Source organism: Hyperolius riggenbachi, chromosome 4 (assembly GCF_040937935.1).
Source record: "Hyperolius riggenbachi isolate aHypRig1 chromosome 4, aHypRig1.pri, whole genome shotgun sequence".
NCBI classification, from domain to species: Eukaryota; Metazoa; Chordata; class Amphibia; order Anura; family Hyperoliidae; genus Hyperolius; species Hyperolius riggenbachi.
This window is the reverse complement of record NC_090649.1, coordinates 171,950,536-171,965,819: the sequence shown is the minus strand read 5'-3', so window position 1 is coordinate 171,965,819 and position 15,284 is coordinate 171,950,536. Positions and strand designations below refer to the sequence as shown.

Here is a 15,284-nt window from a genome sequence, read left to right as displayed (position 1 = left end):
TTTTAAGACACCAGCAAGCAGGAAAATACTCAGAATAATTTTTATTGTACAGACAGTCCCCTATTTACAAATGACTCACTTGAGTTACATTTTTTTCATACATACAAACAGAATTGTCTCCATGTACAAAATATACATTAGTATAACCTATAATGACTGCATTATTCACTTTTCATTTTGTTTTGTCTGGTTGCTGGGAATGTTCTGGTTTTTGCTTTGCTCCTTAAATTTGGAATGGAATATATAATCCCTGTATGCATTCCCTATGCATTGACTGCTTATTTTCTTCTTCAACCAAAATAAAGTATATATTTATACTGTATATTACTGATTTTTTTTTTTACTTATTTTTGTTGTCACATGTTACAGTATAGAATAAACGTAAAAGTAGTTTAAAACAAAGAAAGAGATATCCCGCTACACCGATAGTTCAATAAAAGTCCAATTTTTATTGCATCATCCAGCTCTGGATTTACCAATAGGCACTGTAGGCTTGTGCCTAAAGGTGGCCCATGTGTGAAAGGCGGCTCAGTGGCTGGCCAAAGTGCTGCCCTTCTCCATCTCCCTCCCTGGAGAGGGGAGGCTAATTGTACTGGTTGGGGGAGAGAGGGAAGGGGAGCACATCTGGCTATCTATTAGGAGAGGGGTAAAGGGGGGGCACATCTGGTTGTGGGGGACTGTTTAATGGAGCACATCAGGCTGGCCAGAGGGTGTGGCTTGAGGAGGTGTGTCTGGTGTTAATGGGTGGGGTTACAGCTTAAGTGCCTATAGCTATAGCTAGCTTTAAATCTGGCCCTGGCATCATCTATGGAAACACAGCAAAACAGCTAATGCATATTGGAGTGAGCATGGCTCCTTAATCATGGCTTAATCTATGATTAAGGAGCCATGCTAGCTCCGATACGCATGAGCTGTTTTGATGTGTGTCCATAGATGCTGAAATAAAGATTGGAACTTTATTGAACCATCATTGTAACGGGTTATCTCTTTTCAAAAGATACTATGTTGCACATCGGTTTCCTGCTCCCGATTGGATGCATGTGTGGTGATTGTAGCCACCCTCCCTTCCTTTTGTTACCACATTAAAAGCATGTTGTAAACAACCCAAAAAATTGTTTATGCAAAATGTGGAAATCCAAAGTTGCCCGAAAGTAAATAATGTATCCAAGTTTCACTATGTATAACACGTGATTTAACTTGCAAACAAATTCAACTTACAAAAAAACTCCCCGAATGCACCCTGTTTGTGAATAGGGGACCCCCTGTACTTTTTTACCTACTTTGTGTTACTTTTTCAATTGCAATAGTGCTAAAAAGTTATTATAAACAGAAGATGAAAAATGATCTCTTAAGAGAAAAAGGGGACTGAATAAGGGTCTGCATGGGTTATAACACACCTGCAGTATCAAATTCTGGTCAATATCTATGCAATTCTCACATATTTTAGGCATTCTCAAGAAATTGAAACATGCAGTCAGTTAGGATAACATGATCTGCTGCAATGCAGGCATGGAAGCATGGCCATGCAATTGTACGGCAATGAATTCACAAGGGCTATTATTGCACAATGCAATGCACTTATTGTAAAGCCTGATGCATGAAGCAGCTGTGTGCAGGTAGCACACGTAAGGTCAGATTTATACTGCTTGTGCCCCTAGGCCAAGTATGTTGTGGCTTCTATTTTAGTGTATGTGCGGCAACACCCCTTCCATTCCATGTGCAGCTCCCTCTTCCATGTGTATCATCCATGTACAGCAGCCTATCTCTTTAACCACTTGAGGACCACAGTATTTTCGCCCCTTAAGGACCAGAGCCTTGTGGGAGAAATATCTCTGTAAATGACAATTTTTTGATTTTTTTTTTTTACACACAATTGTCTATTTACAGAGATATTTCTCGCACTCAGCATGGGTATGTGTAAAAATACACCCCAAAACACATTATTCTACTTCTCCTGAGTACAACGATACCACATGTGTGGCACTTTTTTGCACCCTAACTGCGCTAAGGGGCCCAAAGTCCAATGAGTACCTTTAGGATTTCACAGGTTATTTTGCGACATTTGGTTTCAAGACTACTCCTCACGGTTTTAGGTCCCCTAAAATGCCAGGGCAGTATAGGAACCCCACAAATGACCCCATTTTAGAAAGAAGACACCCCCTGGTATTCCGTTAGGAGTATGGTGAGTTCATAGAAGATTTTTTTTTTTTGTCACAAGTTAGCGGAAATTGATTTGAATTGTTTTTTTCACAAAGTGTCATTTTCCGCTATCTTGTGACAAAAAATAAAATTTTCTATGAACTCACCATACTTCTACCGGAATACCTTTGGGTGTCTTCTTTCTAAAATGGGGTCATTTGTGGGGTTCCTATACAGCCCTGGCATTTTAGGGGCCCTAAACCGTGAGGAGTAGTCTTGAAACCAAATGTCGCAAAATGACCTGTGAAATCCTTAAGGTACTCATTGGACTTTGGGCCCCTTAGTGCACTTAGGGTGCAAAAAAGTGCCACACATGTGGTACCACCGTACTCAAGAGAAGTAGTATAATGTGTTTTGTGGTGTATTTTTTACACATACCCATGCTGGGTTGGAGAAATATCTCTGTAAATGACAATTTTTTGATTTTTTTTTTACACACAATTGTCCATTTACAAAGAGATTTCTCCCACCCAGCATGGGTATGTATAAAAATACACCCCCAAAACACATTATACTACTTCTTCTGAGTACGGCGATACCACATGTGACACTTTTTTGCAGCCTAGGTGCGCTAAGGGGCCTAACGTCCTATTCACAGGTCATTTTGAGGCATTTGGATTCTAGACTACTCATCACGGTTTAGGGCCCCTAAAATGCCAGGGCAGTATAGGAACCCCACAAGTGACCCCATTTTAGAAAGAAGATACCCAAAGGTATTCTGTTAGGAGTATGGTGAGTTCATAGAAGATTTTTTTTTGTCACAAGTTAGCGGAAATTGACACTTTGTGAAAAAAAAAACAATACAAATCAATTTGCGCTAACTTGTGACAAAAAATAAAATCTTCTATGAACTCATCATACACCTAACAGAATACCTTGGGGTGTCTTCTTTCTAAAATGGGTCACTTGTGGGGTTCCTATACTGCCCTGGCATTTTAGGGGCCCTAAACCGTGAGGAGTAGTCTCGAACCCAAATGTCTCAAAATGACCTGTGAAATCCTAAAGGTACTCATTGGACTCTGGGCCCCTTAGCACAGTTAGGCTGCAAAAAAGTGCCACACATGTGGTACTGCCATGCTCAGAAGAAGTAGTATAATGTATTTTGTGGTGTATTTTTACATATAACCATGCTGGGTGGGAGAAATATCTCTGTAAATGACACATTTTTGAGTCAAACAATGCACTTTGGAGGTGATCTGAGGGTAAGTCTGGGGCAATCTGATGGTGTGGGAGGGTGATCAGATGCCCGTAAGAGGAAGGTTAGGGTCTAATCTGATAAGTGGCAGTGACAGGTGGTGATTGACGGGTGAATGACGGGTGATTGACGGATGATTGCAGGGGAGAATAGATGTATACAGTACACGGGGGGGGGGGGTCTGGGAGGGTCTGAGGTCGTTCTGAGGGTGTGGGTGGATGATTGGGTGCCCTAGGGGCAGATAGGGGTCTAATCTGATGGGTAGCAGTGACAGGGGGTGATTGATGGGTGATTGATGGGTAATTAGTGGGTGTTTAGAGGAGAGAACAGATGTAAACAATGCACTTGAGAGGTGATCTGACGGCGGGTCTGCAGGCGATCTGATGGTGTGGGTGGGTGATCAGATTGCCCGTAAGGGGCAGGTTAGGGGCTGATTGATGGGTGGCAGTGACAGGGGGTGATTGATGGGTGGCAGTGACAGGGGGTGATTGATGGGTGATTGATAGGTGATTGACAGGTGATTGAAAGGTGATCAGTGGGTTATTACAGGGAAGAACAGATGTAAATAATGCACTGGCAAATTGATAAGGGGGGGTCTGAGGGCAATCTGAGCGTGTGGGCGGGTGATTGGGTGCCCGCAAGGGGCAGATTAGGGTCTAATCTGATGGGTAACAGTGACAGGTGGTGATAGGGTGTGATTGATGGGTGATTGATGGGTAATTAGTGGGTGTTTAGAGGAGAGAACAGATGTAAACAATGCACTTGGGAGGTGATCTGACGTCGGATCTGCGGGCGATCTGATGGTGTGGGTGGGTGATCAGATTGCCCGTAAGGGGCAGGTTAGGGGCTGATTGATGGGTGGCAGTGACAGGGGATGATTGACAGGTGATTGAGAGGTGATCAGTGGGTTATTACAGGGGGGATAGAGGCATACAGTACATGGGGGGGGGGTCTGGGAAGAATCTGAGGGGTGGGGGGGTGATCAGGAGGGAGCAGGGGGCAGTTTAGGGTTAAAAAAAATAGCGTTGACAGATAGTGACAGGGAGTGATTGATGGGTGATTAGGGGGGTGATTGGGCGCAAACAGTGGTCTGGGGGGTGGGCAGGGGGGGTCTGAGGGGTGCTGTGGGCGATCAGAGGGAAGGGGGGGGAGATCAGTGTGCTTGGGTGCAGACTAGGGTGGCTGCAGCCTGCCCTGGTGGTCCCTTGGACACTGGGACCACCAGGGCAGGAGGCAGCCTGTATAATAGGCTTTGTATACATTACAAAGCCTATTATACATAGGGGCAGCGGCGATCGGGCAGCTAGTAACCCGCCGGCGCTTCCGAACGGCCGGCGGGTTACATCGCGAGGGGGGCGGAGCCTGTCGCCGGCGGCTGATCGCATCACCAATGACGCGATCGCCGCATAACCACGCCTGCCGCCGCCCCCGCCGATGGGCGTATTGCGGTCGTTTAGGCCCAGTCTTTGCCGCCGTCCATCGGCTGGGGCCGGTCCTCAAGTGGTTAATGAACAGCTCCCTTGGGCATCAGTTTCCCTTTTTGTGTGTTCCTCCCCATTTTCATCATCCTTTTTCATATGTAGCAGCCAGTCTTTCATATCCAGGTGCCCCCTGGGGCTGCAGCCGCCCAAGGCCAGGGCCACTGTGGCCTTCCCAGAAATCTGGCCCTGAGCATGTGGCAATTTTACAGATACTAACAACAGATGGGTATTACCCTATTATCACAATGTACGTTACCGGGGTAGCATGCACATTGCTACAATGCACGTTACCCTAGTAATGCATGTTGCCCTAATAGGGTAACTTGTGCTGCCCCTCTGCATTTACTAGTGGTAAAATATGACTGCTGCTTTGTGCATTAGGCCCATAGTGGGAGAACCCAATGGATTAAGACAAGACAAATAACATTTATAGAGTGCTTTTCTCCTGGTGGACTCAAAGACCTTGAGCTGCAGCAACAAGGTTGCACTCAGTAAATAGGCAGTAGCAGTATTAGGGAGTCTAGCCCAATGACTCCTTACTGAAATAGGTGCTGGCTTACTGAATAGCTTACACCAGGTGCGTCAAACTCAAATACAAATTGGTCCAAAAGTTAAAGAGAACCTGAGGTGTGTTTAAAGAATGTTATCTGCATACAGAGGCTGGATCTGCCTATACAGCCCAGTCTCTGTTGCTATCCCAAACCCCACTAAGGTCCCCCTGCACTCTGCAATCCCTCATAAATCACAGCCATGCTGTGAGGCTGTGTTTACATCTGTAGTGTCAGTCTCAGCTGCTCCCCCGCCTCCTGCATAGCTCCGGTCCCTGCCCCCGTCCCTTCCCTCCAATCAGCAGGGAGGGAAGGGATGCAGGCGGGGACTAGAGTTCTGCAGGAGGCGGGGAGAGCAGCAGACTGACACTATAGAGATAAACACAGCCAGCTCTGACAAGCTGTTTGTCAGCAGCGTGGCTGTGATTTATGAGGGATTGCAGAGTGCAGGGGGACCTTAGGGGAGTTTGGGATAGCAACAGAGGCTGGGCTGTATAGGCAGATCCAGCATCTGTATGCAGATAATATTCTTCAAACCCACCTCGGGTTCTCTTTAAACACTGGGGCCAAGTCGCGGGCCAACGTCATGGCCACTTCCCTTACTTTTAAAGTTCCCTGGTGTCTAATGGTCCCCGTCCCTCCCCTAAACAGTTCCCTAATGTCTAGTGGTCCTCCCTTCCCTTTGGAGTTCACTGGTGTCTATTGTTCTTCCCTCCCTCTTCTACACAGTTCCCTCCACATGTGCCTTCCATGGTGATCAAGGGCATTACCTCTAATATAGATTCACTGGTGGTCTAGAGTGGGCCAAACATAATGCAAAGCGGGGAAACCACTTGGGGGGCCAAATTTGATGGCTTGTAGGGCCAGATTTGGCCCACGGGCCGGAGTTTGACATGTAGTGCTTACACCATCCAGCCATGCCATCCAGCACAGATTAACTGAGCATCTGAATTCAAATACACGAGGTAAGCAATTTCAAATACTCTGTACCGGCAAACAATATGTTAATCTGCATGTTTAACTGATAGGGTTACTTATTTCACTTTAACCACTTGCCGACCGCACGCTTATACCGTGCGTCGGCAAAGTGGCAGCTGCAGGACCAGCGACGCAGCACTGCGTCGCCAGCTGCAGGCTGATTAATCAGGAAGCAGCCGCTCGCGCGAGCGGCTGCTTCCTGTCAAATCACGGCGGGGGGCTCCGTGAATAGCCTGCGGGCCGCCGATGGCGGCTCGCAGGCTAAATGTAAACACAAGCGGAAATAATCCGCTTTGTTTAAATTGTACGGCGCTGCTGCGCAGCAGCGCCGTAAGGCAGATCGGCGATCCCCGGGCAATCAGCGGCCGGGGATCGCCGCCATGTGACAGGGGACGTCCTGTCACTGGCTGCACAGGACGGATAGCGTCCTGTGCAGCCTCGATCGCCGGGGGGGCAGCAGGTAAGAGAGGGAGGGGGAGGATTTCGCCGCGGAGGGGGGCTTTGAGGTGCCCCCCCTCAACACCCAGGCAGGCAGGAGAGATCAGACCCCCCCTGCACATCATCCCCATAGGGGGGAAAAAAGGGGGGCAATCTGATCTCTCTGCCTGCACCCTGATCTGTGCTGGGGGCTGCACAGCCCACCCAGCACAGATCACTCAAAACAGCGCTGGTCCTTAAGGGGGGGTAAAGGTGGGTCATCAAGTGGTTAATGCTGGCCGGTTATAGGACTCTAGTTACTGAAAAATTGTCAAAATAATCTAATTTCCTTATTCTTACAATTTAAATCTCACTCTGCTTATTGCTTTTTCTTTTGCGATATTCTGTAGCTGAGGGTGTACTTCACTTTTATAATAAAGTAATTCACTCGGTAAAAAAAAATTGGATATATAAATGAAAATAGAAGATCATCTCTCTGTAAACCTCATCCATGTGTCACTGCCGAGGGCTCGCAGCCTGCCCTACCCTTTCCATTTAATAGCTCAGTAAATCTTCCTTGAGCTCGTTTCTGAACACAGAAGATTAATTGTTAACCACACAGCTGCTGTTCATTTCAGTGGTTAGAGATAGTACAGTCAAGAAAAAATGCCTCATTGTGTTTGTCTAAAGAAATATCTACATATCTTTCCTTATGTAATCTACCTGGAAATTATTTACCACAAATTATTTTCTGCTAAAGTTCCTCAGCAAACTCAATTTACATAGCTGTTGCCTTGCTTCCCCCTCCTGCTAGTCTACGTAGATGACAATAATGGTTTATAAAGACGGCATTATATGCCTGAATTTTTTAGATTAGCAGTGCAGTCACATGACCCACTGCACTGCTTTTGTCTCCAGACAGACCCTTACACACGGATATATTTAAAAGCATTACCAGAGGCGTAGCTATGGCTTTTCAGTGCCCAGGGTCAGACAGTTTTTGCGCTCCTTTCTGGACAAATTGGGAATGGCCACACATTAGAATGTGGTCATGGTCATGGGTGGAGCCAAATGTATAAATGCTGTTTAGATAGCCAGATGTGCCCTCTTTCCTATGTTTTGGAAGCCAGATATGCCTCCCTTCCCCTCGTTCCAGATGTACCCCCTATAGTTAGCCAGAAGTGCCCCTCCTTGTATTGCTGCTAACACTTCTGCACTCCTCTGCAGAGGGAGGGAGAGAAGCAGGGACACTTCAGGCAGCCAGTGAGCTGCCTCTCACTCACTTGGGGGTGCGGTGGCCATGCTCTGTGCCCCATTACAGTGCTGTGTCCAGGGACATGTGTCCCCCCTTGCCCACCCATAGCTACGCCTCAGAGCATTACTAGTTACTTTGGGAACTAACTAGATCTTGCTGACAGAATATTGGTAATGTTACTGATGCTATACTATAGGTAATATTAGTAAAATTAGAATTATTCTAATTTGGAACAGACAATAGTGTATTGCCTTTTCCAAATAGTAGAACATTGCCAATTTTACCGATATTTGAAGCAAGCACCATTTTTAGCACCCAGGCCATCTGAATTGCACATTAAAAATGCATGGCAATAATGTGGCTCATTACAAAAAAACACTTCATTTTTACCTCTTCTTTTTACATTCAAGAGTTTAGCAAAGGCTTTTTATTCTACTTCTGAGGTCTGTCCCACCACAGAAATTTCAGGCAGATAAGGACTTATGTAATTATTTTATTGCACACATTGGCAGAGAGCAAACAAAAGGGGGGGGGGTGTTATAGGACACTCCGCTTCAAAGAGTTTAGAGAAGTAAAAAATGTTATCTTCCCACCTTTCCCTGGATAAATAACGGGCAGCTATAAGGGGAGGGGGGAACATGTAGCTATTAGAAACCAGGAAAAAAAGTGGTGCTTGGTTCCCTTCAAGGGCACTGCCTCTAACATAGGAGACCAGGGTTCAAACCTGGAAGCTGGAAAATCCTTGTTATTTTTGTCTCAGCAGTGGTATGCCTCCTACTTGTCCTCCCCTTTACATAGGCTGGTTAGTAGATATCCATGCAGCATGTCTGTAAACAATTATTCCTAAACTGTTTTCCAAAATAATCAGGAATGACTGATATAAATGACAATTATCCTAGATGTGTGCTCTCCTGTATTTGTTTAGAGAGATGGTCATTAGTCAATTTTGCATCTGACTGGCCATTTCTGTATCTTTTAAGTGTTAGGCAGCAGTGAGACCACCTGGCAGGTAAAATTGTATTGCCTAATGCCTAAGTCTTTTTCTCACTGGGCCAGGAACCCAAGAGTAGTCTATTCCCTAGTGTATAGTGTGCTATATAATATAGAGATTATGCCATCTAAGGAGCTTGACTTAAACCACGATTCAAACCATGACACACAGTCTTTTTTAAAGGAGGTAAGGAAAATAAATATTGAATGTAATTGAAAGTATTCACTTGGGTAAGATTGAAAATTCTGCATAAATTGTCTGCATATGATAATGTCATGGGCAATAACAAATTTACCCGTTCTTAAAAAAACCCTGCTCCAGCCACCATTTAAAGCTGTTAGAGGAAAGACCAGGGTCAACTTTTGGGTTATTAAATAACTTAGAAGAAAAGATGGGAGTGGGTGAGGAACACCCTGGAAAAAAACACAGAGACAACGGGAACCCAACAGTGCAATATGGATAACTGGATAATATAGGCACATAAACTTTCTGTAGGAAATATACTCATAAAGGTAGGTTGCATGAGGGAGCAACCAACCACATAGAGCAGGTGGAGAATATCAACTCGTCTCCACTGGGGTACCTCCAGGAATGACTGGATATAGGGTGGTTGCACTCTTAGAATAAAAGGAAAATAGTACTGCGAGTTGTGGAGTCCACTGGTAGACTATACCTTCCTCAATTTATGAAAACAAGATTGTTATTTATTAAGCACAGGCCTGTGCTTACTAAATCTTTTTTTCATAAATCGATTGTGACGTCTGAGAGGTAAGCCACCTCTATCTTTTCATTTTTATTTGCTTTTAACCTAGTTTTATCCTTTTTGGGCACCTCTTCATACTTGCTGAACTTAGAAGCGAAGGCTGTGACTGGAGCTGATACCTACATTTGGCCTACAACTACCTGGGAAGCGTACTAGCACAATGACAACCTGGGAGAGTTAAGACTCCCCTCAGATCTGAGGCTATGGATCTGTGGCAATTTTTTTTTTGCAGATTATAAATATCCTTAATTTACATTTTGTATGGGTTGAACCTGCAAAACATTCATTATCCTGTATACGTCACCATAGTCAGTCCATCTTGTCTCACTAAGACTTAATATATCAAATTTGTATTCTTCCATCTTCTTTACCACTTACTTTAGTATATAAGTCTACCTATATGGTCCTAACATTCCAAAATTCAGTTTTCATCAGTGGCGTAGTAATAGGGGGAGCAGAGGTAGCGATTGCATCAGGGCCCTTAGGCCAGAGGGCCTACCCTCAACAACAGAATTAGCTCTCGATTGGTCCTATGCTGGTAATAATTACTTTTATAGGTGCTTTTATTAGTGTTAATCATTAACAAACTGTTACCCATCCCCTCCTTGCACTTCTGACACTGTAGTTGCCATTGGCAGGTTTTGGTGTGCCGCATTAATTGTTATGTATAGAGTACTTGGGGGGCCCTAATGTAAACCTTGCACCGGGGCCCATAGCTCTTTAGCTACGCCACTGGTTTTCATTTTCTGTTTTATGCCAAAGTCGTCATCATTAGATCTATCCAGATTTCCTTCACCTTAGTGTCAATAGTAGTTTAAAGTGTGTAGGCTATTGGCCTTCAGCACCCAGTCCTAGTGGTGGGGCTGCCCCCTAAACCTTTCAGGCACACTGATTTTCTGTTGGGGTTCCTTGTTCTAGCTTTTGGAACTCGACTTCCATTGCAAGGCAGCAGGACTACTTTTGGACAACTTTGGTTTACCCCAGGGCTTGCTATATTTAGCCAGCTTCTTATGGGAGACCAGCAACTGCTCACAGTCTTCGCTTTGCTTTAGCCATTGTGTTCACGGTTCCTGTCAGGCCTTCATGGCACAGGGCTCACAAAGTCCCCACCATTCTATACCACATCAGGTGGTCCCATACTTGACGTTGCTAAGGTCCCACCATGCGGAGGTAGAAAGCTTGGGACCCATTACCCTGGGTAGCAGGTTCATTTTGACCAAATTAATTTAGGCTGACAATGACAGTGCAAATTTCTACCAACTTTTTATGCCTGAGGCCAATTTATTAATCAAGTGAGGATAATTCTAGTAGAGTTCTTTTAAACACAAGACAGCTATATGGGGAAGAAAGGGTTAAGCAGTGTTTGGGTGTGCAGAAAGAGATAATACTATTATTATTGTTATTATTATTATTATTATTGTTATTATTATTATTTTAGCACTTTTAAAGTTCTAAAACATTTCCCCCCACTGTACAGGTTATCAGCTCAGACACAGGATCAACGATTACTTTCTGGATGATAGACACTGGACGGAAAATCAAACAGTTTGCAGGCTGCCATGGCAATGCAGAGATTAGCACTATGGCGCTGGATGCAAGTGAAACACGGCTGTTAACAGGGAGCACTGATGGCACAGTGAAGGTGAGGAGAACGTGCTCTGAGAAATGTCACTGATCTCTAGCCATTGTTTGGGCAGTGCTTAGATGATTTGATAACTCATCTATCTATCTGTATAAACACATGAAGTCTTGCTTATGTTTCACAGTCAGGATGCAGTCTATTTTATAATGTAAGAAATAGATAACAGAATACAAGTGGGATTCTTGTTCTTAAAGTGGAAATGCACACAACATTTTGAAAAGAATGAGGTAAGCATGTGAGCTAATAAGAGCCAAATTCATAGAAATTCTGAATAGAACTGAGGGAATCTGTGGGTGTTTGTACTGCATGATGCAGCACAAGCCAAGCAAACACCAATCATCTGCCACCTAATCAAGAAGATCTTCAGTAAATGATTCCAACTGTGTATGATACCAACACAAAATGATCAGTCATTTGTAAAGAACCAGTAAGATTTGATCACAATTATGAAATAAGCTTGATGGGAGTCTTCTCTGCGGTATGCATATAGCCAGCCTTAGAAATGGTTCACAGTTGCTGTAGTGGTAGTGTGTCCATCTAGCATTTATACACCTGACCGCTGTGGGGTTATATTGCAATGTACTCTACCCTCAGAGATGTGTGCAATAATCCTGGATAGATCCCCTATCTAAAAAAATCATTCCCATCAGGTTTGGCCTTTGCGGTATCACAGCACACAAGCCCAGACAGACTAAAATAGAGATTTGTGAACTGGCTAATAGGAAAGCATGAGCCAATCTGAGCATTGATCTTTTACCTTATTGTATTGTATAATATATATAATCTTTCACTCCAAGAAACTGTTCAGCAGTGGACTCGGCGTGGGCTGAGATTCAGGACCTCTTTCAGGTATTTATTATTGTCTTAAGCAGTGGTGCACCATGCTTTACCATGGGCCCACTTACATACTGTATATCCATTAGTACTTTGTGTAGGGGTTTGTCTGTTAAGTGTCCACAAAGCACAAGCCTGACTTGCATGACTTTTGTCTGAAAGGGGATGTGTTACCTTTTATCCAATTGGCATGAATTCACTCCTGGGTGCAGGGGGCACAGTAGCCGACCTCTGGAATAGTACAGTGTATGGATATGTCACCGCTCCAACTCCAGAGGACATAGGAGTAAATCCACAAAAGCAGACAGCGCACATTGACTTTACTGGCAATTTACATAGCAAGTTACGCACATTATGTAACTGTCTGGGTACATGCATCACTTACAGTATGTTGCTGGTTACTCAAGTAACGTAAATGTTTCCTGTATAAAGCAAATTACACGTTTACCCCATAGTGTGAACCAAGCTTGCGCTGTGTGTTGAACACTTGATGTGTTGAACGCTTGCGCCGTGTGTTGAACACTTGATGTGATCTCACTTCGTTCTTCCTTTGTGGGAAAAAGTAGGTGAATAGGAGCCTTTAAAAACTGTAACACAGTTGCTTCCTTTCTAGAGTGTATTAGTGTTGGAATGTTTTGTTTTTTTCTAAATTACTGTCTGTGCCCCAATTGGCGAGATCTCCAGATTTCTTCACTTCCTCTTTCAGTGCCAGTGACTTAGTCATTAATTTAAAGAGACGCTGAAGCGAAAAAAAAATGATGATTTAATGAATTGGTTGTGTGGTACGGATAATTACTAGAACGTTAGTAGCAAAGAAAATATTCTCATATTTTTATTTTCAGTTATATGTTTTTTTTATAACATTGCATCATTCTCTAATAGTTACAGTTTACACACTACTCAGCATCCTAAATGATTTTACAGAGCAGGCTAGTGAACTTTTGAACTGTCCTCTGCAGGAAAAAAAACAATACAGTCACAGACACTTGAGATAAAACGCTTCAGAACACAGAGCTCTCTGCGACTTTGAAGACTTCGAAAGTCTTGGAGCTCAGTGGCTCTTTTTCATAGATAACAACTGGAGTTTTTTTTTAACTCTTCCTGGACTGGAAACAATATTAGACGTACTGTATGTCTATGCTCCTAATGTTTTATTTCTTAGCCGTACTACACAACCAATTCATTATATCATAATTTTTTTTTTCACTTCAGTGTCTCTTTAACCACTTCCCGACCGCCGTATGTACAATTGGCGGCCGGGAAGTGCACCCCGCAAGGACCGCCGTATTGACAATTGGCGGCGGTCCTTGTAGGGGCATGGGCGGAGCGATCGCGTCATCAGTGACGCGATCCTCCGCCTCCGCCTGGCGCCGCTCACCCGCCGCAACATCCCGCCGGCCATACGGAAGCGCCGGCGGGATGTTAACCCCGCGATCGCCGCATACAAAGTGTATAATACACTTTGTAATGTTTACAAAGTGTATTATACAGGCTGCCTCCTGCCCTGGTGGTCCCAGTGTCCGAGGGACCACCAGGGCAGGCTGCAGCCACCCTAGTCTGCACCAAGCACACTGATTTCCCCCCCCCCCCTGCCCCAGATCGCCCACAGCACCCATCAGACCCCCCCCTGCCCACCCCCCAGACCCCTGTTTGCACCCAATCACCCCCCTAATCACCCATCAATCACTCCCTGTCACTATCTGTCAACGCTATTTTTTTTTTTATCCCCCACCCTGCTCCCTGCCCCCTCCTGATCACCCCCCACCCCTCAGATTCTCCCCAGACCCCCCCCCCCAGACCACCCCCCCTGTTTACTGTATGCATCTATCCCCCTGATCACCTGTCAATCACCTGTCAATCACCTGTCAATCACCTGTCAATCACCCATCAATCACCCGTCAATCACCCCCTGTCACTGCCACCCATCAGCCAGCCCCTAACCTGCCCCTTGCGGGCAATCTGATCACCCCCCCCACACCAATAGATCGCCCGCAGATCCGACATCAGATCACCTCCCAAATCCATTGTTTACATCTATTCTCTCCTCTAAACACACACTAATTACCCATCAATCACCCATCAATCACCCCCTATCACCACCTGTCACTTTTACCTATCAGATCAGACCCTAATCTGCCCCTTGCGGGCACCCAATCACCCGCCCACACGCTCAGATTGCCCTCTGACCCCCCCTTATCAATTCACCAGTGCATTAATTACATCTGTTCTTCCCTGTAATAACCCACTGATCACCTGTCAATCACCTGCCAATCACCTATCACCCATCAATCACCCCCTGTCACTGCCACCCATCAATCAGCCCCTAACCTGCCCCTTGCGGGCAATCTGATCACCCACCCACACCATTAGATCGCCCGCAAACCCGCCGTCAGATTACCTCCCAAATGTATTGTTTACATCTGTTATCTTCTCTAAACACCCACTAATTACCCATCAATCACCCATCAATCACCCCCTATCACCACCTGTCACTGTTACCTATCAGATCAGACCCTAATCTGCCCCTTGCGGGCACCCAATCACCCGCCCACACGCTCAGATTGCCCTCAGACCCCCCCCTTATCAATTCGCCAGTGCATTAATTACATCTGTCCTTCCCTGTAATAACCCACTGACCACCTGTCAATCACCTGCCAATCACCTATCACCCATCAATCACCCCGTCACTGCCACCCAACAATCAGCCCCTAACCTGCCCCTTGCGGGCAATCTGATCACCCACCCACACCAATAGATCGCCCGCAGATCCGACATCAGATCACCACCCAAGCGCAGCGTTTACATCTATTCTCTCCTCTAAACACCCACTAATTACCCATCAATCACCCCCTATCACCACCTGTCACTGTTACCCATCAGATCAGACCCTAATCTGCCCCTTGCGGGCACCCAATCGCCCGCCTACACGCTCAGATTGCCCTCAGACCCCCCCTTATCAATTCGCCAGTGCAATATTTACA

At 45.3% G+C, this 15,284-nt stretch overlaps 1 protein-coding gene across 1 annotated transcript in view; it reads left to right on the top strand.

Moving 5' to 3' along the window:
* The window catches only part of WDR49 (WD repeat domain 49), a 144,977-nt gene that overhangs the window by 64,228 nt on the left and 65,465 nt on the right, over window positions 1-15,284 (top strand). Inside the window, exon 9 of the mRNA XM_068280948.1 lies at window positions 11,305-11,469. Within this exon, the coding sequence (XP_068137049.1) occupies window positions 11,305-11,469 (165 nt within the window). The remainder of the gene's footprint in view (window positions 1-11,304; window positions 11,470-15,284) is intronic.